This window comes from Juglans microcarpa x Juglans regia, chromosome 7S (genome assembly GCF_004785595.1).
Source record: "Juglans microcarpa x Juglans regia isolate MS1-56 chromosome 7S, Jm3101_v1.0, whole genome shotgun sequence".
NCBI lineage: Eukaryota > Viridiplantae > Streptophyta > Magnoliopsida > Fagales > Juglandaceae > Juglans > Juglans microcarpa x Juglans regia.
In genome coordinates, this window is record NC_054607.1 from 4343839 (window position 1) to 4367425 (window position 23587).

The window sequence follows — 23587 nt, forward strand, 5'->3', positions numbered from 1 at the left end:
CCCCATTTCTGTACTTTAAAACTATTTTTTTTAAGAAGAGTTTCGTTTGTTTTCACAACTCCTCATAATTCATCTCATCTAATCTAATCATTACAACTTTTTTAAATTTTTATACAAAAAAATAAACAATTCAATTTTTTCAAATCTCAAAATAAAAATAATATTAAAAAAAGATATTATAATAATATTTTATTTAACTTTTAATTTTAATCTCAACTCATCTTATCTCATCTGTAAAAACAGACGAAGCTAGTGGTGATCGATGATTTGATATAATGAGGGTGACCAAATTGTCGGTAAAGAATAAGATAAAAAAATAAAGGTGGTTCGAGATGAGAGACCAAAAAATAAAAAAGGATGAAAGGGAGAGGGAATCGATTACGTGATAAGTAATCTTTTATTTGGATTGGGTTCCATTTTCTAACCGAAAGAGTCAAACATGGTGAAGGTCGGTGGGAGAGCTAAAGATTTCACAAGTGCAGCAACTCATGTTTCATGGAGCTGAAAAAGTTATGTGATTTTATTTTATTTTTATTGAAACCCACAAATAAAATAATAGTTCATGCAAAGTGACAGCCCAATTAACGCCCGGAGGAAGGGGGAAGACCAGACAATCATGGAAAAGATGCAAGAGATATGAAACTTTCATGATAATATTCCCAATGGGGGGATGCGAGAAAAAAAGTGTTATCCACTTTATTCTAAATTAGATATAAAGAAAATAAAAGAAAGCGTTATTAAAAGTGAAAATTTATTCTAAAACTTTTGAAAATAAAAAAATAAAAAATCCTCAAACTTATTGATATATACTTTACAATTATATTGATTTTACATAAAAGTATGTGGCATTAGCTAAACAAATCCAGCATCATTCTAATGTATTCAGTGTACAACAAATAATAATTAGGTTGGTTTGAGTTTTGAAGTGGATTATATTTTAAAAATTGATCAAACCTTCTTCTTTTTTTTTTTTTTCTTTTTCTTTTTTTTTTTTTTTTTTTTTTTTTTTTTTTTTTAATTGTTGGTAAAATAGTGTTTGGTGGCTCACATATAAGAAAGGATAGGATCTAAAATATTCACTTAAAAATCAAATCAAAACTCTTTGAAAAGTCAAAAAACAGGTCCCGAATATGAATATGATCTAATTCCATATGCACTGGCTACATTGTAGCTTTCCTCCATAAACAGAGCTTCTGCTACCTGAGCTTGGTGCGGTTGGCATTCTAATTTCTAGCATTTATTTGAAATGTCCTTTTTCCAAAAACACTCCAGCCTTGGAAGCAATCAAATAAGCCGAGCTAGTGTTCCATTTTTCCTTTTCTATTATCACTAGGGTCGGGTAAACATTCTGGTACAAGCTAATGACCGGGTGGTTATGATAGTATACAATTCAAAGGGAGTGGGACCTCAAATGACTGAAAAATCAGGGCATCATTATTCATACATTCAAGACAATGCAGAGGGACAGAGATAATGATAAGTGGAGATGAATTCAAGTTTCACCTAGTCAAGTGGGATAAGATTTGCTCTCCCGTCTCTCATAGTCGGTTGGGTATCAGAAAATTGAAAACTTTCAATTGAGCCTTACTTGGAAAGTGGATGTGGAGATACTTCATGGAACTGGAGGCTTTATAGAAGTCGGTGATTGATCTTAAATATGGAGGTATATCGGGGGGTGGTGCACTAGAGAAGTTCATGGGGCTTATGGAGTTGGAATTTAGAAACACACTAGAGGATGGGGGATTTTTGTTAGGCACACTAGCTGGTGTTGAATAATGGGTTTAGAATAAAATTTTGGACTGACCGGTTGTGTGGAAATCATGCTGTAAAGGATTCTTTCCCTTCAAATTTTAGAATTGCATGTGAGAAAGATGCATCAGTGGTTGATTGTATGAAGTTCTCTGGGGACCTAGTCTAATGGAACGTGAATTTTACCGGGGTGGCTCAAGATTGAGAAGTTTGCAACATTGAGGAGTTTTTTGGTCTTCTATACACAGTTATACTGAGAACACAAGGCGTTGACACGATATGGTGGATACCCACCGGTAGCGGTATATTCTCAGTTCGCTCTTTTTTATAAGACCCTCACACAACTACAGAACACTGAGGCCTTGTTCGCATTCAAAATCCACTTCAACTCATCTTATTTCACCATTACAATTTTTTCAAATTTTTATACAAAATATAATAAACAATTCAACTTTTTCAAATCCCAAAATAATTTTTTCAAATTTTCACACAAAATATAATAAATAATTCAACTTTTATTCTATTATTCACAAACCATCTCAACCCATCTCTGAATCCAAACTACTCCTAAATTTCTATGGAGAAGAATTTGGCAAAATAAGACACCTCCTAAAGTGATATTTTTTTTGCATGGGCAACATTGGGTAAGATCTTGACTTCGGACAACTTAAGAAAATGAAGGGTGATCATAGTAGAATAGTGTTACATGTGTAGGAAAAATAGTAAAACTGTGGATCACTTGATGTTGCATTGTGAGGTCGCTAGAATATTATGGATTCATAGAATGAAGTGTTCAACATGTTAAATCTTGCTTGGGTGATGGGTGATGCCTGCCATAGTGATTGAGCTCATGGCCAAGTAGACCAATTTACTAGGTCTCCCACAAATCTCAATGGCATGAAAAATAGTTCCAATATGTATTTTGTGATGCCTATGGAAGAAGTGAAATAAACGGACGTTTGAAGACAGTGTTCTTTGGAAGAACTTAGATTATTTTTTGTCAAGACTCTTTTTCTAGGGGCCACAACTATGGATTTTTGTGGCCTTAATTTTCATGATTTTCTAGTTTCGATTTCCTCTTCCTAAATAAGTGTTACCTTTTGTATACAATCTTGTGTACTTGAGCTATGCCTATTCATGTCAATATAATGTTTTACTTGTCCAAAACAAAAAAAAAATTATGCATACAAAACGCCTAAAATCAGAGACTCCACCCATCCCATACTGATACTGCAGCAAGAACTCAACAGGGTTCCCACCTATTGTGCACAACTATCAATTCTATGAATTCTCTGATTAAGTTCAATTTTCAGTCCATCTTGTAGGCCCATCCGTGTTTATCTAGAAATGCCTGCACTGCTTCCTTTATGGCCAAGTTTGGTATCAGCTGGGATTGATTAAGTGGTTCACGAGTGATTGGATCAAACTTGCCCACCTGAATTGAGTATAAGTACGATGATATCAGCGCGGATGGAGGAAAGTATATCCAAGAACTCTATACTGACACAATACAGCTAAAAGCAAAAATCACCTTCTGAAGATGTTCAAGAATCACTGCTTTCTCGTATGTAACCCCACTTGGAGTGATGACAGGATCACGCAAAATATCAAGCGTTATTTTACAACATAGATAGTCTGGCACCTATGTACGCAATCAGAGTTCCCACCACAAAGCCCACAGAGAGAGAGAGAGAGAGAGAGAGGGGACAAAAAAGGTTCCCACCACATAATTAAGTAACAAATAATCAGAAAAAAATGAAATACTATTAGAGAAGGTTCCCAAGTCCTCACCTCTGTCGGCGTGTCAGCTTCTGCAGCTTCTCTAAACACTCTTCTTAAAACCTCTAATTGTTCCAAGTGAGAGGTATCAAATTCATCCACGAAACCTTCTGTTTGAGAATCATCAAGAAAATGTTTTTCTTTAAGTGCAGCTTCACAAGCCTCTCTGAGACCAAAACAGCAATTTTGTGTATTAAAAACAGCAAAAAAATAAAATAAAAAAAGAGCCACCCTTTCCAACTTCAATTTTTTTTTACGGGTAGCTTTCCAACTTCATAGGTGAAACTCACTGGGACAACATACTTTAAGTTTTGCAATTCCCACGAACGCTTTGAAGATGCATTCTCCCACTCTACGTATTTTGCTTTGGCTATTTCCTGCCAGATCACCTCCACCATGTAGCTCTCAGGGTTGGCTCTTCCAAGATCCAAAGCCTATACAGGTGAATTTATTAGATCCCAATAAATTATGATGTTTGCAAATTTCATGCACATATTGATTCCAAAAAAGAGAACAGCTTTAGACATATTTGAATCTCACCCACACCGTCATCTGTCACCTGCTTTACGGGCAACAAACCCAACTAGTACATACATCCACTAATACAGCCAACCTCCAATACTTTTTTTTTTTTCCTTGAAGAGTAAGAATTTTATTAATAGCATTCTAGGCAAGGTCCAAGTACACATGAGGTATACAAGAGAAGACACCTAGTTAGGAAGAAGAGGGAACAAATGATCGACCTCCAATTCATCAGGCACATTAGTTGCAGTGACAACTTTGTATGCAACAAGCTTAAACAAGAATGGTAACAAGCATAGAATTGGGGAACGAGATGTATCTGGTCTATGAATCCACAGTTAAATGAGAAGTAAAATGTTTGCATAAAAACATGGTAAAAAAGTTCACCCAATGCTTACCAATAGAGAAAAATTGTCAGGCCAATGGCAAATGCAAATACAAATATTCAAGAGCGAAAAAGGACACAGTAATCGTTTTGTATACGTGTTACCTTTTGTATACCATCTTGTGTACTTGGGCTATGCCTATTCATATCAATATAATCGTTTACTTATAAAAAAACAAATAAAGGACACAAAGTACTTCATACCTTCTGCAGCTCTTTGATTCCTTCAACAAATTCTTGTCTCTGTAGTAATGCAAGTCCCAACATATAATGAGCCTGTGATTTAGCAAATTGTCAATGACCTCTCTGAGATCATAAAGACGAGGCCTTGTTTGTGTAACAAGGTATTCTCAGATATTTCCTTACGAAACATCACTCAAACACAAAACACTTTTCAATTTCAAATCTCCAACTTTTTCATCTAATCATTACCTAATTATTACAACTTTCCCAAACTTTCAAACAAAATATAAAAAACAATATAACTTTTTCGAATTTCAAAACAAAAATAATATTAAAAAATTATATTCAAACAATATTTAAACTTCATAATATTTTTATTCATCTTTTTCTCTATCATTTCCCAAAACTCAATAAAACAACTTTTTATTCAACTCTTATACTATTCACAAACCATTTCACTACCATTCACAGATATTCCGAGATATTCTAAGTGTTTAAACGAGCCCTCAATCAAGATAAAATATCTTAATACTAACAATAAACTAAAAAAGCACATAGCAATGACATTAGATGGTCTGCGCAGTCAATGCTTGTGGTAATATATTTACAATCTTATCATCAGGATTACACTGCTACCAACAACTTTCCACACCTTGCAAAATAAGAAGAGTTGCAGAGAATCTCCACCATCAAAATGTTTTCAATTTGTTCTTTCCCTGGCTCAATACCTTCACACTATAAAGAGAGCCCTCGTCTATTATAAGAGCCATAAAAAGAAAAAGATTATGAGATGCCTAGATCCTTAGTCAGCAACAGCCCCTTCTTGTCTCTCATACCAATCATCATCAGTAGAAAATAAGGAATTTCTTATATTCTTTTTTTTTTTTGATAAGTAAGAATCTTTATTGAAGAGACTGAAACTAGATAATGCCCAAGTACACAGGAAGTATACAAAGTGAGACACCTAATTACATTCTATTGAGCTGAAAAGAAGATAGAAACCCATGGACATTCCCACCCTTCAGTACAATAGCAGAAAACCACTGTAAAAGAGTGAATACAAATTCCAGATTTTCCCCACTGCACGCTCCTTGTTGTTGAAACACCTATCATTCCTTTCGGACCATAAACACCACATTAAGCACAAAGGTATCATTCGCCACACTGCTGCCAGTTGAGTGCTATTGTGCCTTCTGTTCCAGCACACTAGTAGTTCCAACACACTCTTAGGCATTACCCAGCTCAGCCCAGCTCTATTGAGAATACCAGCCCATAAGTCCCCAGCCACCTCACAATGTAGAAACAAGTGATCTATCGATTCTCCATTCCTTTTACACATGTAGCACCATTCCGTGACCACCATACCCCGCTTCCTTAGGTTATCTATCAACCGTCAATATCTTCCCAAGTGCAGCTGTCCAAGTAAAAAACGCACTTTTAGACGGCATTAAAACCTTCCAAATGCTCTTCTATGGAAAGAACGTGGGCTGTTGAATTGTCAAAGCCTTATAAAAAGATTTGACAGTAAACATTTTCCCCCCCATGTGTATCCACAACATACGATCACCTCCATTACCTCCTAACTTTGCTAAATACAGGTAGCTATAAAAATCTGCCATTTCTTCAAGTTCCCAATCTTGAGCATTTCTAGTAAAAATGACATTCCAGGTTACCATCCCATTTGCACGACACAACAAATCTGAAACTGCAGCTTGCTGATTTTCTGCCAAATTAAAAACAACTAGAAATGCAATGTAAAGAGGGCTCTCCCCACTCCAAGCATCGAACCAAAAGCGGGTTCTTGCTCCATCACCCACCTCAAACTTAATATGTTTTTCAAAAGTGTTCCACCCCTTTCTAATAAACCATAAACTTACTCCATAAGACCCCCCTATCCTCCTTAGAGCACCATCTCCCCCATACACTACCATACTTGTGATCAATAATCGCTCTCCACAACGAGTTCTCTTCCATTTGATACCTCCACAACCACTTCCCTAGGAGTGCCTTGTTAAAAGTACTCAAATTTCGCACCCCTAGCCCACCATTCGCAATTGGACAATTCACCCTTGGCCAACTTACAAGGTAAAATTTAGTTTCCTCCCTCATGCCACCCCACAAGAATGCTCTAAACAACTTTTCAATCCGGTTTGCCACACACACCGGTAATGGGAATAAAGAAAGATAGTAAGTGGGGAGGTTGGAGAGGGTACTTTTGATAAGAGTTAATCTCCCCTCTTTTGATAGACATAGCAGCTTCCACCCCGATAGTCTTTTCTCAATCTTCTCTACCACCCCATCCCAAATGTTCTTTGTTTTGAATGACGCCCCCAAAGGAAGTCCAAGCTATTTCATAGGAAGAGAGACAATTTCACAACCCAACGACTCTGCTAGAGAAGCAATATTACTCACATCCCTCACCGCTTCAAAGCATAACAGAACTGCCCTTAGAGTTTGAATCTTTTCACTAACGGCATAACAAAAGATGAGTGTATCATCTACAAAAAGTAAGTGGGAGATGGAGCTGACACCATTATTATTGTTTCCCACCAAAAAACCTGCAAGATCCCCCCCTTACCACAGCCTCCACCATGAGGCTAAAAGCCTCCATCACTATAAGAAAAAGGAAAGGTGATAACGGATCCCCTTGATGCAAACCCCTCGAAGTCTGAAAAAAACCACAAGATTTTCCATTGACTAATACCGAGAACCGAATGGTAGAAACACAATGTTTAATCCATTCGTACCACCTATCCCCAAAGCCACATCTTCTAAGTATATAGAAAAGAAAGTCCCAACACACATGGTCATAAGCCTTTTCCATGTCTAGCTTGCAAAGAACCCCCAGAAAGCCTTCTCTTAACCGGTTGTCCAAACACTCATTTACTATCAAAACTGAATCTAAAATTTGCCAACCCCGAATGAAAGCATTTTGAGGTTTGGAAATGAGTGTGTCCATCACCAAACTCATACAATTAGCTAATACCTTTGAAATGATTTTGTAGATCCCACCTACCAAGCTAATAGGCCGGAAGTCTTTCAACTCATGGGTGCCAACTATCTTTGGGATGAGTGCAATGAAAGTAGCGTTTAATGACTTCTCAAAGCTAAGATTAGAATGAAAAGCATGGAAAATCTGCATTTTCACTATATCCCAACACTCTTGAAAGAAAGCCATAGAAAAGCCATCCGTCAATTTTTATATTGCTTCTAACCTGAAAAGGAGGAGAAAAGTTGAAGAGATTCTCCACCAGCACAATGGTTTGAATTGATTCTTTTCCAACTCACTATGTTCAAGCTATATAGAGAGCCCTTTGCTGTTTCTTAGGAGAGTCATAAGAAGACAATGAGATGCCTAGATTCTTCATCAGAAACAAGAAATAACTTTACATTTCAGATTCTTTCTCCACCATAATATGCTTATATTATTAAGAACCCCTTGTTTCTAATGATGCAAAAAGTAACCCCAATCAGAACATCTAGTCTACACCCATGTCTAAAAAGGCCAAAAAAAAGAACGGAAATTGAGCCTGCAAATAGTGTAATTCCATAATTAAGGCATTACAAAAAGTTCAAGACAAACTCTCCCCTTATTATGATCTTAACATTCTCAAAGAGAGGGAAAAATACCTCCTCACACATGCACTTGCACATAAAACCCATAAGTGTCCTCTTCCACAGAATTATCCTAACTCGGTTACATAAGGTAACATGACCCCAAAAGTCCAGAAATGTTACATGTGTGTAAAAGCTACGGTACCATACCACATAGCATGATGCTACAATTCTTTTACGAGAGCATGAAAGGATCTTAAACTTTAAGTTCATTCATGCATAGAGACACAGACACAAACAAACACACTCACTCACATATTAGCCATGAGGCCTCCTCCATAGGATGATATGATCATCCTCCAGCATGATCCTACTGTTCTTTACAACAGGAAAAGAAAAATTGCAAAACCTCCACATGCAAAACCCATCCCAATACTCCATATCATGATGCTAACATCTTTTCATGACATGAAGTGCATCATCCTTTATGCAAGCACACAATTGCCCATGGGGGAGGGAAGGTGAGCAAACCATGAAAATCATCCACAACATCGCTCTGCATTGTCAGACACGCAAAGAGACACAATTACACATGATCTTAGCATCCTTTTGATAGGGCAAATGAGCTCCAAAAACACAAGCATGAATTTGTGTGCACACAGATCCTCGAAATGCCTCTGAATCATGATACTATCAATTGTAACAAGAAGGGAAAAGCAATTCCAGGATCACAGACAAAGAACATGACCCTATCATCCTTGCACACATGCTGAAACATGCACGCACACATGCTTTTACAAGATGAGAAGGAAGCTCCCATTTGTATATATGAGATATAACTCAGGTTTCTGAAGTTGAAAGAGCATGAGAAACAAACAAGAGGAAGTGAAGTAGCAATCCAAGCATGGATACAGCACTGTCGAATGTTTGAAAACCAAGGCCCCCATTTACCCAAATGGATGATCATAATAAATAAAAGAACTGCTAGCTGAAGCCATGATAAACATCATATATGTTTATATAAACCTAAGATTTGAAAATCCAACAGAAAAATATAAGGTGCCGAAGAATGTAGATGACTATGTGGTACTCATCATATGACTAACTGTTAGTGTTGGGAAAAAAAGATCTGATCTATTGATTCTAATCCACAAGTGGGACCAAATATATAGGGTGAAGTGAATCCATATGTCAGGAGCTCTCTAGAATATTAATTAAAAGCTTAAACTCGCATCTTTCAATCAGCTTAAAATTTTGGAAAATTTGTTGATTAACCTTTTCAAAAACCTACTAAGAGATAATTTGGAAGGCATCCTCTCAAAACTAATAGTTCTAAACTTTATTGTGAATCATATATAAGTTGATATAACTACTTACAACATCTCAGAATAATTGACGCACAATCTTTTTTTATATAAGTAAAAAGTACACTGGACGATAATTGACGCATAATCTAAGCTCCAAATGAATTTCCCAACACAACTTAAACCGCTCTTTCTAAATATAAGTCTACATTGGCAGCACATTCAACTATCAACAAACATAACCAAAGCACCTATAGAGAAAATATCATGAATGGGCGATTGACCCGGTTGGCTATAACACTTTCCTCTTTACATTTGACTTTTCATAGTCAACGGTCAATTATGATTGACATCTATCAAGAGAGAAGAAACAACGCGACAAGTTAAAATACAAGTCATGAAGTCGTTAAAGGAAAACAATTCCAAACCTTGAGAGAATTGTTGTCAAGCTCAATAGCTCTCCGACAGTCCTCCTCGACTTTTGGCCAATCACTACAGAAATAAACCAAGCACCCAGTGGAATCCAGACCAAAATCAAATTAAAAGACATAACTCAATAGAAAAAGAAAAGGAAACAAAAAAATTAGCCAAAAAAAAAAGAACACACAGATAGAGGGAGAAAATGAAGAGAAGAACACAGAGATAGAGGGAGAAAATGAAGAGTGTTAATGACCGTACATACTTCCGCTTTCGATGGCACAAAGCACGATTTGTCCAATACACAGAAACCTTAGGGCATAGCGTAATCGCCTTCAAATCCGACCCAACCACCCAGAAAAATAAAATGAAAACAAATAAGATGAAGAACAAAAATTGAAAACGGAAATGCATAGAAACTCCAAAATCGATCACCAATCCAAGAATTGAATAAACAAACCAAACCAAAACCCATGGGTAATAGTCGCACATCATTTGAACTATACCTCGGTATAAGCATCGATGGCCGCTCCAAAACGATCTTTCTTGAAGTACAAGTTGCCATCTTGCCTACACTGTTCCGCTTGTTTGGCCGATGAGAAGGCCGCACTTGCCCTCATTCTTCTCTCTGTCTCTGTCTGTATCTCTCTCTCAGCAATCTCGGTTTCCAGAGATTTCCGAACACTGTATAGGAGTGTATATAAACGTATATAATTGGGTAGGAAGAGAGACAGACGGAACTCGTTCCGAAGGTTACAGAGAATTCAGAAGAAGTAACGCGAAAGGGAAGAAAGCGACCTTTAGAGAAGACCCTTCGAATAAAGGATTGACCCCTCTCTCTATCTCTCTCTCTCTCTCTCTCAAAACAAACAACAATTGAAATTTGAAACTATGCATCTCCTCTAACTAATTATTAGGTAATTCATGGATATGTGTTTTTGTCGTAAATTTTTTTTTTTTGAAAGATTTTTGTCGTTATATTGGATTATTTGCATTCATACGTCTTGTGATGCATCTAAGGCTAAGTTTGGATACACGATCTTCATATTTTATCTTATCTTATCTCAATCATTACTACTTTTTTAAATTTTTATACAAAAATATAATAAATAATTTAACTTTTTTAAATTCTAAAATAAAAATAATACTAAAATATATATTCTAACAATATTTTATTCAACTACCATTCAAAATATCTTATCTCATCTGAACTGTCTATCCAAACCCAACCTAATAGTTTTTTTGCTTATTCTTCAATAAAATTATAAAAAAATTATTTTAAATCTATTTATGAACATTTTTTTTGTCATGTTTCTCTTCAGTTTCTTATCAGATTTTAATAAATGGTGTGCATTCCTCATCATTTGTTCCCTCTTGGGTATGCGGCAAGGAGATGTTTTATCATCCTACTTGTTTGTCTTGTGTGTGGAAGGATCATCTGCTCTTATTCAGGATGTCGTGCAGAGGAGGGTTATAACAGAGATTAAAATATGTAATGTTGCACCAGTTATTAGCCATTTGTTCTTCGTTGATGATAGTTTATTGTTTTGCAAAGTTATCATGGCTGAAAACGAATCTCTTATGAGGTTGTTACAAATTTATGAAGGGGTTTCCAGACAGTAATTAAACTTGAAAAAAACTGAATTATTGCTAAGCAGAAATGTGAATCTTGTAAAAGTGGAAGCTATAAAAGATATATGGCATGTGGTCTCTATTCAAGCACATGATCGTTATTTGAGATTACCATCTTTTGTGGGGCGCTCCAAAACAGCAACTTTTCAAAACTTGAAGGAGTATATGGAATAAACTGCAGGAGTGGAAAGAAAAATTGTTAATGCAAGCGGGTAGAGAGATATTGATTAAAGCTGTGATCCAAGCTCTTCCTACTTTTACTATGAGTTGTTTCAAGCTGCCCAAAGTGTTGTGTAAAGAATTGAAACATGTGCTTGCTTGTTTTTGGTGGAGTCAAAGAGAATCAGAACGTAAAATGCATTGGCTTAGTTGGAATAAATTGTATAATTCTAAATTGCATGGAGGTATGAGATTTCAAGATTTGGAACTATTTAATTATGCACTTCCTGCAAAACAAGGGTGGGAATCATGACAAATCCATATTCATTGGTGACAAAGGTGTTGAAAGTAAGGTATTTCCCAAATACTTCTTTTTTACAATTTGATTTCCTTGCTAATTCCTCTTATGTTTGGAGGAGTTTATGTACAACAAAGGATATCTTAAAAAAAAGGGAGTTATTGGAGACTTGGGAGTGGGGAGAGCATCAATGTGTGGTCTGATCGATGGGTTTCTACTAGGGCGGAACCTCTTGGGTTCCATGCTCTAATTTACTCCCTTCAACACTTCAGTAAGTTTGTTATTTGATGCACAAGCTAAGCAGTGTGATGGTGATTTGATACAAAAAGTTTTTCCCCTAACCTGGCAGTTTCCATTTTACAAACTCCCTTGCATTTTTAGTTATCATTTTGGGTTGGGCCTTCATTCAGAATCTGATTAGATGGAAAGTTTGGAGTCTAGAAGGTGTTCAACTTTTGGAAAAAATTGTGGCATTTAGATCTTCCTCTAAAGGTCAAGAATTCTGCATGGGCTAGTCGAAATAGTCTACCCACAAAGTTAAACCTGTTGAAGCAGGGTGTTTTGAGAGAAGGTGTGTGTGGAATTTACAATGTTGAAATAGAGAATCAGCTTCATGCCTCGTGTTTGTGCTCAAAGGTAACTAAAGTTTGGTTATCTCGTTGTAGCTAATTGTTTTATTTATTCTCTACTACTACATGCTTTGATGGATTAGTGTGGAATCTTATGGAAAATAATGTCTTTGGTTCCATTATTTATTACAATTGATTGGTGTGTGTGGAAGTTTAGAAATCAAAGCTTATTTGAGACCATAAATGGATCCATTGAAGTATGTATTGATCATTGTATTGAGTATGCAGCTAGCTTTAATTTTATCAAGGAGTCTAGAGAAGTGGTGAGAAAAGAAAGGGTTTTGTCATGGAAATCGCCACCAATCAACTATGTAAAACTCAATTTTGATGGAGCTCTCTTTAGGGAGATGGGAGCTGCTGGAGTGGGGATAATCCTTAGAGATGATAAAGAGACTGTTTTGTTTACTTCAAGTAGGAAGGAAGTTGGAGATTTTTTCAGTGGTTGATATTGAAGCTTTAGCAGCATTAAGAGAGTTACTTGAGATTTTACACATGAGATTTACAAAGTTACAACTGGATGGGGACTCTTTGATGATTGTTGAAGCCATAAATTCTCAGGGTAGAAATTTTACATCTCAAGGACCTTTGATAATGGAGATTCAGCATTTGTTACACTGTTTTCAGATGGTTGATGTCATTCAAATGGGAAGGCAAGGGAATGAGGCAGCACACCTACTAGCTCAACATGCTAAATGGATAGAAGATACATGTTAATGGTGGCATTCTTATCCGGATTTTATTTCTAATAGCGTGCTTATAGACTTTGAATTGATGTAATTAGCAGTTTTTCATTTGGTTTATGGGACATGATATGTTTTTCTTCTATTATTTGATCTATGAATGAATTTCGTTTAAAAAAAAAAAAAAAGGCATATCAAACACTATTAATATAATTAACATGAAAAAAATTATGTCATCAGATTTTTTTTTTAAAGATTGTTCTAGGTCTTATAATAAAGAGCATAGATTTTAAAAATATCTAAATATAAAAGTATCATCATATAAAACTAAATATACAAGTCTCGTACAATATTTTTATAATCCCATCATAAAAAATATAAAAAAAAAAAAAAAAAATTAGTGCCTTAGTGGGATTTATTTTTTAGTACAGACACTTGCAAAGTCACCATTCTGACGTGGCAGGATGTCACGTCATATAATTAAAAAAATGAGAAAACATAGAAGTACCGCTCCAAGAATCTCATTGTGCATTTTTGCAGTTCCAAATCGCCTCGACTCCACGACAAGCAAAATGGTGACTCCATGGCGAGGAAAAGCAAAATTGTGAACGATTGCCCACATGATGACCTAGTTCTAGATCGCCTCGCCTGCCTGAAAAGGAAGCTCGGGCTCTCAACACGTTAGATCAATGTCTTGTAGGAAGTTTCATGGACTTTTTATGAGACAAGCTAGCTAGATTAGGAGAAGGGGGAGGGAATCTGAATGACATGAAAATATTGCAGAGGGTAGTGTACAAAGCTTCATTGATATTTGTTTGAGAAACAGAAACATTGGAAAATATTAATGGATTCTTCTTTTAGAATTTTCTCTCTAACAAGGGATGCCTTTATGATCTTCGAAGTAAACAACAATTGACTTTTGTACTCTTTGCGATTATAAAAATATAAAAAAAATAAATCGAGAAGGTATTGTCTGATGTGTTTCACGCTGAAATATACAATTTTGTTCTTCCTACCCTGGTTCGCTATCGGAATGGGTGACTAATCTTGAGTGATGCATTGTTGGTCATTTGATAAGATGATCATCTAGTCCTCCATTGAAGAGCTCAAAGGCTTGCTATTTGCAGTCTTCTAAGACGTAGACGTTGTTGCTCCGTTTTCTTTGAATCGGTCTAAGTAGAATACAGATCTAAAAATAAAAAAATGAATTTGAAAATGGAGAATGCCTCATTAAATAAGTCTGGTGATTCAATCAATATGAAAAAGAAAGGGGGAATCTGTTGCGTTGTGTTGGTCCTCTGCCACCCAATTTCATGGGTTCCCGCCCAACGAGTTGAATGTAAAAAAAACATTGACTCCTGCCCAAAGCTTCATTGAACGCTCTCTCCTTCTCAAGAAATGAACACGCCCATTTCATTAATTTCCGTATTGCGCCAAGACTTATTGATTATTTTTTTTTTTTGTAATGACTGTATAAACCTTGCACACTTTAGACTTTGACCTAGCATTACTCTAGAATAAATTATATGTTTACCTATCGACCTATAACTAATAGAACTCAATATACAAGTTTCCTTTGAACTACCACCCAACTTACAATCATCTCTCAACTTAAATCTTGACAATTTCTCCTCAAAACTATCAAAATATTTCTTACAAAATATAATTAGTGTTACTCCATCCTTTGGTCCCATCACTTTGTATAGATCATATCCTATAGATTTATATTGTTTAATGTCTATATATAAATGATCTGATTTTGCGGTTGACATGCACAGTTTTTTCTTCATGAACACCATGATAAGATTCACGTTTATTATTATCCTTGCTCACAGCTTAATGCCCACTTTATCCCGTGGGATTGAGATCAAATCGATGATTCAAGTCTGTTTCGGACGAACATTTATCTGACCTTCTTTCGTCGTCTAGGCCTCTTCTGATAGACAGTATAAAATATTATAATGATCAAGACTCAAATAGAGGGTAGCCATCTAGTCTTCCAACCCTTACCAGTTTTGCCAAGAAAAGGAGAAGAAAATTAATTTTAATAATCGGTATTTTTTAGCACATGAGCATATAAATCAAGTAATAATATATCATCATTTTCCGCCTAGGAAAACAGAATGTCTTTTGCATGCCACGTGGGGCGGGTTGCTCATTAGTCGATTCCCTCATTTCTGATGCAAATTTTCTCTCTAACTCAATGTTGTTGGTTTGTCCAAGATCACCAACTGAATCACATTGACAAGAGGTTCTAACAATCAGGGCACATCGAACCCAAATCTTGAAATTATAGTAGGCTGATTTGCTCATTTTGACTTGGATTTTAAAGGACTGTGATAGATGTCAAGCACTAATAACGACTGGTCTCTCCAAAAAAATGCAGCAGAAGAGACTACATTTCACTTTCATTGATTAGTACCTTAAACTCTATAATTAAATTTTGAGAACATAAAACACAAATAAGACAATGAAAAATTCATAGCAATGGCAATATCAATAGCAGTGAGCAGTTTCAAGTAATAGCTATTAAAGCGAAAGATTCATATTGTCTGCCTGTCTCTGCGTCTATCTGTCTATTTTGACTGTGTACATGTGTAAAACTTAACACGATTTATCACAAAATTTACAAAACTGAAAAAGAAACAGAGACAGAGCACTAGGGCCTATTGCTGCAAATCAAGATCTGTATATATGCAAAAAGGCACATACCATCATAGCATAAATTACAACCGCATATCAGGATGACACTAATTTTTAGCAAGGGTAGATCCTCGATCATTGACATCTTCAGTGTTTCCCGCTGGCGATAGCTCTTCTTGAACACAATTGACAAGTTTAAAAGTATTCTGGTCCAACTTTAGGGGATGCCTCCGCAAACTCTGCAAATCTTTAACGTTAACATATCTCTAATGGAAGTTTTGTCTCTTCCAGGATTAACATATATGAACAAGCGATGAATACCTCAGAAGGCCACAAGCAGTCTCGTGCTTTACGAGGAATGATATGAATATGAGTCTGAAATTTCCATATCATATAGAAATATTAGCATGACCATTTTCCTAGGTGTACTTTAAAGAAAAAGTCTCGCTTAAATAGTAAAAACATCAGCATCGTCAGTGATAGGCACAACAGTGCCCTGTTGCATTCAGTTGCGAAGAGATACATAAAACTTCAACCTTTAACTGATGATAAATCATTACTTGACTATATATAAAATAAAATAAAATAAAAACAACAGTACTTACGTGAAATATTACTTGGCCAGCTTCTGCACCATTGTTAACCAACAAGTTGAACGAATCTGTATGGAAAACTCCCAGTTAAGTTTTCACAGGGTTACAATATTCATACAAATACTATAAACAGTTAATTATTGAAATTATGCTTCTGCGCCTTTACTAACAAGTTGAATGTGAAAAACTTACAGATAAGTTTCTTAGTGATACAATATTCCTCTTACAGTTACATTTGCAGTGCATTGGAGTGATACAGCATCATTTACAGTTTGACTTTTTGAATCCAGAGGAAGGGCAAAGGTGTCCCCTCCCCCAAAACCCAGAAAGTCAATTTTTTTTTTTTTTTTTTTTTTTTTTGTGGAAGCAAGTTGCTTGAATGTTAGTAAGTGGTTTAAAACTTTATACTTGTCAACATTCAATGAAATTATAGATTGGCTCTCTATTGTCTAAAATATTGCCATGAACTTTAAAGAGTGCTAGAGAAATATTCAATAGATCTTGGATAGCCCACTCAATTTTTAGCACAAACTCTCCATCAATGAGCATTGTACATGATGTCTACACTCACTTTGAATAGCTATTCAGTTGCTTTATTGAGTTCCCACCATAATTACATCATTTTAGAGAGGTAAATCCAAAGTAGAGGACCACTTTTACAAGGTTTGTGTCAGTCAATGTAAGCAGTACCAAGGTGTAAAATTGCACAAACAATGCTTTAGAGACTACTTCCTATAGGTGGTGTTACATATAACTTCATGGATTATATCATTCAGGCCATCGAAGTGAATTGTTAGCTCTCCCCTTTCAATAGGGAAGGGCCGGGTTTGGGCGGGGGAACCATCCTTTGGAGTTAGATTTTTGCAACAATTACAAAAAGTAACAAATAAATAAACTAAAAGCATCTTATGGGATATAATACACATACATACAACCCAAGAGATAGATATATGAACTACATCTGGTGTCAAATTGAATGGAGCACCCTATGGTGTAGGACATATCGAGTGTTTGGATCTTTATAATTTTAGCATTTAGCTTTTTCTGTTTAAATTTTATGCTTCTCTTGTACCAGGCTTTCTAACAGGTTTCTATCTATACTTTTTTTATTACATATGATCTTCTGATTTGTAAAATTTCTTTTAATGGTATTATAAGAGTTTGGGCAACTATCCACACAAATGTACAGCTGTTATACATCACATCTGCATTCCTTTTTCTTTTCCCCCCCTACAGATGAAAAATGGCTAATTGAAGGGGCCAGAGACCTATATCATGGGTTGAGAAGCCAATAAGATTAGTAAATCCTTATAGGATACTTTATTCCAATAATGTTGTTTCTCATGTATCATAGTAATGCCCTCTCACAAGAGCAAACATTAAAGAAACTAATAGAATTGTTGAATCTAACATGAGTGAACAACACATGGCACTCAAGGAGTTTTTCATTTTTTTTTTTTTTTTTGATAGTTAATAAGAGAAATTTTACTCCAACACATGGCACTCAAGGAATTTAATCATAGTATTTCCCTTTTTGCGTCATGCAAGTTTTTAGCATTTTTTTTACAAGCAAACCAATCAGTGGAAAAGTTATACTAGTGATTAAAATCATACTTTACTAGTGTGATTCTATTTTAAAGTTCTTTATGTTTGACTTATCAAGAGAAGAACATGAAAGTTCTATTGTTTTTAAGTGAACAGCTTATAATATGAGTACATGATTAATAGAGATCATATATATGGATTTCTTCATGGCTTCAGTTAATAATAAATCTTTCCAAACCAAAATAGATGGGTCATATTTGGAGTTAGGTCATGGGCCTAAAAGATTTACAGACAGTCAACCTGATGGGCCAAAACATAGCAACCACCAACCATTTCTAATGAACAATCAAATTCACATAGGCTGGGGGTACTCCAAGCAGCAAAAGCATTATAGAAAACATTATAGAAAAGTAATCATGTAGGTGACAGTTCATCTTTGGATCAATGAAAAAAAGAATACATAATAGTAATAGCAGTGAAATATAAATACACACCACAACCAGTAGCTTTCATTATTGCACTGCTGATAAATGGCACTTTCGAACACATTGCAGCTATCACCTGCACATAAGTTAACCAGGAGACATACAAGAAGAATTTCAACTTGGACTCGCCCCACCCCAAACACACGCACAGGGAGATATATTTATGTCTATATATGAGACAAATTTGGGTAGAGCCGTACTGTTTGTATAACGCATTAATAGATTTCTCAAGCAACTTCAGCAAGTAAATGTGCAAAAATTGAGAGTTGAAACCTACCAAGAGGGCCAAGCTCCAAACTAACAATTGTCAACCTCCTCTCAACAAAAGTATGGTTCTTAATTAACTTTACACAGGTAAGCAGACATGCATCATAGTAAAAATCCCCACACATTTCAGTGTATTCAAGGAACTGAGTGATTGATCATCAACAGGTACCTACCCAAAAGGGGAGAGAGGAGAGGACGAGGGCGATGTGGATCATATTAGAACTTTGTTGAGACTATAGTAAAAATATAATCTATGTACGAGCTTCTTTCTTTAGCAACTATCTAACCAGGAAACTGGAGGTGAAGTATGCATATCTTCACAGTGATTTTGGTACAAAAGGCAGATTGGAAACTTTGAAAGTTCTGTTACAGACTCAGGTCATCACCTCCTGTATTGTTGTGACAAGAAATCCAGCATATCTGATTTTGGTTTGCCAGAACTTTAATTATCATTATTACTATTATAAATTTCTTAGAGGAACCATGAATTATATAATCTCTCCAAATCTGAAAAGGTAAAGGTAAAGTAGGAGAAAAGCATCATAAATAAGAAATGCTGTGAAACAAACTCAGAGGCCAGCTGCATGTTGATGCTTCTTACGTAAACTGGCTGTGAAGGGCCTTTTTTTATATCTTTTGTTCCAGTTACATTAAGGTTGTGTAGTGAGCAGAAGCTGATATATGATAACCTCCTGTTATTATTCACATTTTTTCCTACTAACTACACAATCCTAAATAGAGTTTCCACATGCTCATGTCTCACAACCAAACTGCACTAATTGTTGATCAAATAAGGTTCACCAAACTTGTAATTTTGGCTTCATTTTTTTGGGGTTTTTTAACCCTTGATTTTGCAACTGTGATTACAAATACTGTGTTTTGGAATATATGTCAGAAAGATTAGCCATGTACACGATCAAATGTGAAAATGTTCTGTAGGAAGGCACAGTGGAAACATTCGTGTTATGGATATCTACTATACACAATTCGGGAAGGTGTTATACACATAATGCAAACTGGTTGTATCCATGTACTTAATAAAAACTCTAGACCATTCATGACAACACTATATACATAATGCAGACAGATTTTATCCATATATGCTTATTACAACATGATTAACAGCACATTGGCTTAATACAAACCGAACGTTTCCATTGAGAATTACTTACATGTGGTGGAGTAGCTTTTAAGGAGCAGAAATGAGATTTTGGAATGATAAGAGAATGCCTGGGGAACAAAGAAAACATGAAAATGCAATAAATAAGAGAAAGAATGATGTCAAAACTCAAGGACAACGCAAATCTTTGGCTTTAAAAATTTGGCAATAGGGATACTTTTGAATCCAGGTACCTAGGAATTGCAGAAACTTCAACATACCTTTCATATACTGATATTATTATGTATCCGATATGGATATATCAAAAAAAAAAAAAAAAAAAAAGACAGCAAAAATAAAGTGTGATATGGCACACTGTTTTGGGCATAATTTTTATTTTTTGACAATCAATACTTAGCATCCTTTTCCCACAATTTCAAGTGGGTATCCTCCACCATTATATTTCCCATTTCTCGAGGGAAAACTAGTGTTGTCATCTCTTGTGAGCTTAAGAAGAGGTTATATGCTTATATGATGCCAGGTTTGTCCACACAATTTCTAGTAGCAACCAAAAAAATCTGAGAACTAAATAAAATGTTAAATTTGATAAGGTATCCAACAAAATTTTTGAGAGCAAATAAGTATCTTAAACTTGCAACCATACCAAGTGGGTCTTTATTACTTAACAATGTAAAAGGGTCAATTTTCAGCCATCTAGAGGTTGATTCCCCTATTAATCTAGTTAGTTCTAAAGCTCTACTTTAATCTCCAGATAGAAATATTAGTAGACATTATAATTATGTGCTTTGCATTATTGTATATTTACTTTTAGAAGTTCAGATTTTTCCTTAGAAAAAAAAATAAAGGCCAGTGGGCATATAAGTTAAACAATAAAATGCAGTTATCTCCCATCTTTCTAAGCCTCGATCCTTTTTATGTATTTTATTTTATTTTTTTTATTTTAAGGACAGGGAACCTTGGAGACTGTGCAAACACATCATGTCTTTTGCCCGGTTAAATCCAGGACCAACGTAACGCACCCAAATCACACCGATTAGGTAAATCATTGACTTTTCACTAATAGGGCGTGCCCCTAGAAATTTCTCACATTACTTATAAAAAAAAAATTACTTACACCCAAGGAATCGAACCTAAAACCTCAATCCTAGTTATAACACCAAAAACTTTTACTGGCTAAGCTAGCTGAAACCTTCTTATAATTACACTTTTCCAAAAACAAGTTTCTTTTGGACTTTGGTCCATAGAGTTCCTTAGAGGCTAGAGATTTTCTAAAGCCATTCAGAAAGTCCCATTTTACATAGTTATTAAGCAGTATTAGAGCAAATGTATTATAGAAGTTGGACCAATTTTATTTTTATTCCACTTGCTAAGACAATGACCCCACTTAACCTAAACTGCTAACCCAGCATAAGCATCTGGCAAAAACCTTGCCCTGTATCTCAAAGTTTTAAAATTGATTCACATGTTTACCTTATGTCAAAAAATAATGTCAGCTAGCAACTTACACAAGAAGCGTCTCAAATGGATTAGTTAATTACTAAATTTTAAACAATGTGGCATATATTGGGTGGAAGCAGGAAACTCTATAACTTGGGTCAAGTGATAATCGTTGAGATTAAAAAACAATTATCATGGTTTAAATCAAAACGTATAATCATAGAAAACCTTCTCCAAGCTATCTGTAGGAACAAAAGTTACTTTGCATTGAATATTAAAACAATCAGGAGTGAAGAGACAGCATAAGTGCCAGCATGGTATACAGACTGAGTATACTTAGAGATTTACTTTAAGATCTCCATTAGGTAGCGCATAGGGAAAAAGTGGAACTCTACAAGCAATATCCCTAAGAGTTACTTCATGATTAAAACAGTATGGCATTGGTATGTATGCTCATAAAAGTATGTGGACTAAGTTGAGAGGTGAACATTAAACCACAGTGAACCCCAAAGTAGCACGAAACACACCTAGCAATAGAATGTTTAATTGAGCCTTGGATGCATGATACCTTACCCATGACTCAGAGGACTTGTATCCAATATGCATAGGCACGCATCATCTTCATAGAGCTGTGAGAATCAAATTCAACAAAGTAACAAAAAGTGGAACCAAAGTGAATAGAGAATGTATTGTCACATCATAACATGTTTTGAAGAGGCACCTTCAGTTCATGCTGAGCATAAGATTAGGTCTTGAGTCACGTACGCGGGCTATACTAGTTTTAGCAACTACAAGTGCTTGAAGCATCAAAAGTCAAGAAACTTGCCAACTTTTCCAAACGTTTGGTGTTCTTTAGAAAACTCAGATTAAGCATATTAAAATTCCTGTAGGGGACTTAGGGTTCAAAATCTTATTCTTCCCCGCTTCACAAGAAAAACTTCTAAGTAATAATAGTTAGCGGTTTGCCAGCAAATAATCAACAATATTTTCTCAAAATGTAGAAAAACGTAAGAGGATTTCACGAGGACGAGATCAGAGTGAATTTTTCACGCAGATAAACAAAGATAGTAAATTAATGATCCAATGATTATGGCAAAAAAATTTGACCACTTGAAAAAAATGTTAAGAAAATGGTCCACAATGCTTAGAGATACTACCAGGAGACTCTTAAGTAACAAAATAATAAGTAGGCAAATGTTTGGTAACTAGGAAAACGTTGGACAAGGAAAATACGTATATGCACACGACAAACAGATATTCAGTATGTGTGTGTTTTATATTTACACATTAAATTTCAATTACCAAATTGTCTTCTCAACTTAGCTCTCTGCATGCAAGCTCTCCAAATTGCGAAACCCAAATCACGAAAAACCGTGAAAATAGCATTTCAATTTTCTTCCACTCTTCATGAATTTTCTCAGCATCCAAACGAAAATGATCAAATAAGCCGAATTACCTTGAGAGCTGGTGATTCACCGCACACAATCTTGCAGAAAACGCAGTCGTTTTGCTGAACCTTCTTCTGAGAATCACGCAACCGCTTAGTCTCATCCGAATCAGAAGCGCAATCGGAAAAGGAGAGGGTTGAAAAAAGTGGGATGGGAGTCCGACCCCGAGGCTGACTGGAACCGAGAGGGCAGATATGGGAAGAGAGAATGGCGAGCCTCCGTGCCTCCATGTCAAGCGAAACCGAACCTTCTGACAGAATCACTGGCTGTGGATGTGGCTATGCCCATGATTTCCAGAACTTTCTAAAGTGAGATTCTGATCTGAGAAGGCAGAGAAACAAACCAAAACCGTGGGTTTTTCCTCTTTTCTGTTCGAGTATTCAGTAATTTCTTGAGAGGATGGAGGTTTGGCGTGGCCGTGGTGGCGCTGTGGTCGAGACAGGTGGCGTTTGGTTAGTCCTGCTTTGCTTTATTATCCATACGACACACGTCGTATAAATAAAGCAAGGGTGCTGCGACGTACAGTCCCATTCGGAGGACTCCTTTGCAAGCCTACGTTCGTGTGCACGTGTGTAGCATATGAATGACTAAACTGCCCCTAGTTCATATTTCAGAAACAAAACAGCGAAAATTACGGAAAATTGAAAGCCCTCTCATCAGTCTCCGTCCTCTGCCCATCGACGGCCTCCTCCACCATCGACGGAGTTGCATACTCCACTACATTTCGTCGGCCTTCTCCACCTTCGATGGAGTCGTA

At 35.9% G+C, this 23587-nt stretch overlaps 2 protein-coding genes across 3 annotated transcripts; both read right to left on the reverse strand.

Annotated features, from left to right (window-relative positions):
* Positions 1-2854: 2854 nt before the first annotated feature.
* On the reverse strand, positions 2855-10770 carry LOC121241722 (E3 ubiquitin-protein ligase CHIP). Of its 2 annotated transcripts, none has more exons than XM_041139611.1 (8): positions 10401-10770; positions 10156-10227; positions 9906-9969; positions 4640-4711; positions 3832-3962; positions 3541-3694; positions 3281-3391; positions 2855-3184 (listed from the first exon to the last, which is right to left on the reverse strand). In XM_041139611.1, the coding sequence occupies exons 1-8, from the start codon at positions 10457-10459 to the stop codon at positions 3059-3061; spliced, it is 789 nt and encodes a 262-aa protein (XP_040995545.1). In that variant the 5' UTR covers positions 10460-10770; the 3' UTR covers positions 2855-3058. The 2 variants fall into 2 exon arrangements, with proteins under 2 accessions (XP_040995545.1, XP_040995544.1); XM_041139610.1 differs by having other exon boundaries at positions 10160-10227; positions 10401-10767.
* Positions 10771-15817: 5047 nt separating this feature from the next.
* On the reverse strand, positions 15818-23316 carry LOC121241723 (adenylylsulfatase HINT3). The gene is made up of 7 exons (XM_041139612.1): positions 22839-23316; positions 21956-22011; positions 19998-20055; positions 18568-18634; positions 16541-16596; positions 16257-16310; positions 15818-16174 (listed from the first exon to the last, which is right to left on the reverse strand). The coding sequence occupies exons 1-7, from the start codon at positions 23058-23060 to the stop codon at positions 16043-16045; spliced, it is 645 nt and encodes a 214-aa protein (XP_040995546.1). The 5' UTR covers positions 23061-23316; the 3' UTR covers positions 15818-16042.
* Positions 23317-23587: the final 271 nt, after the last annotated feature.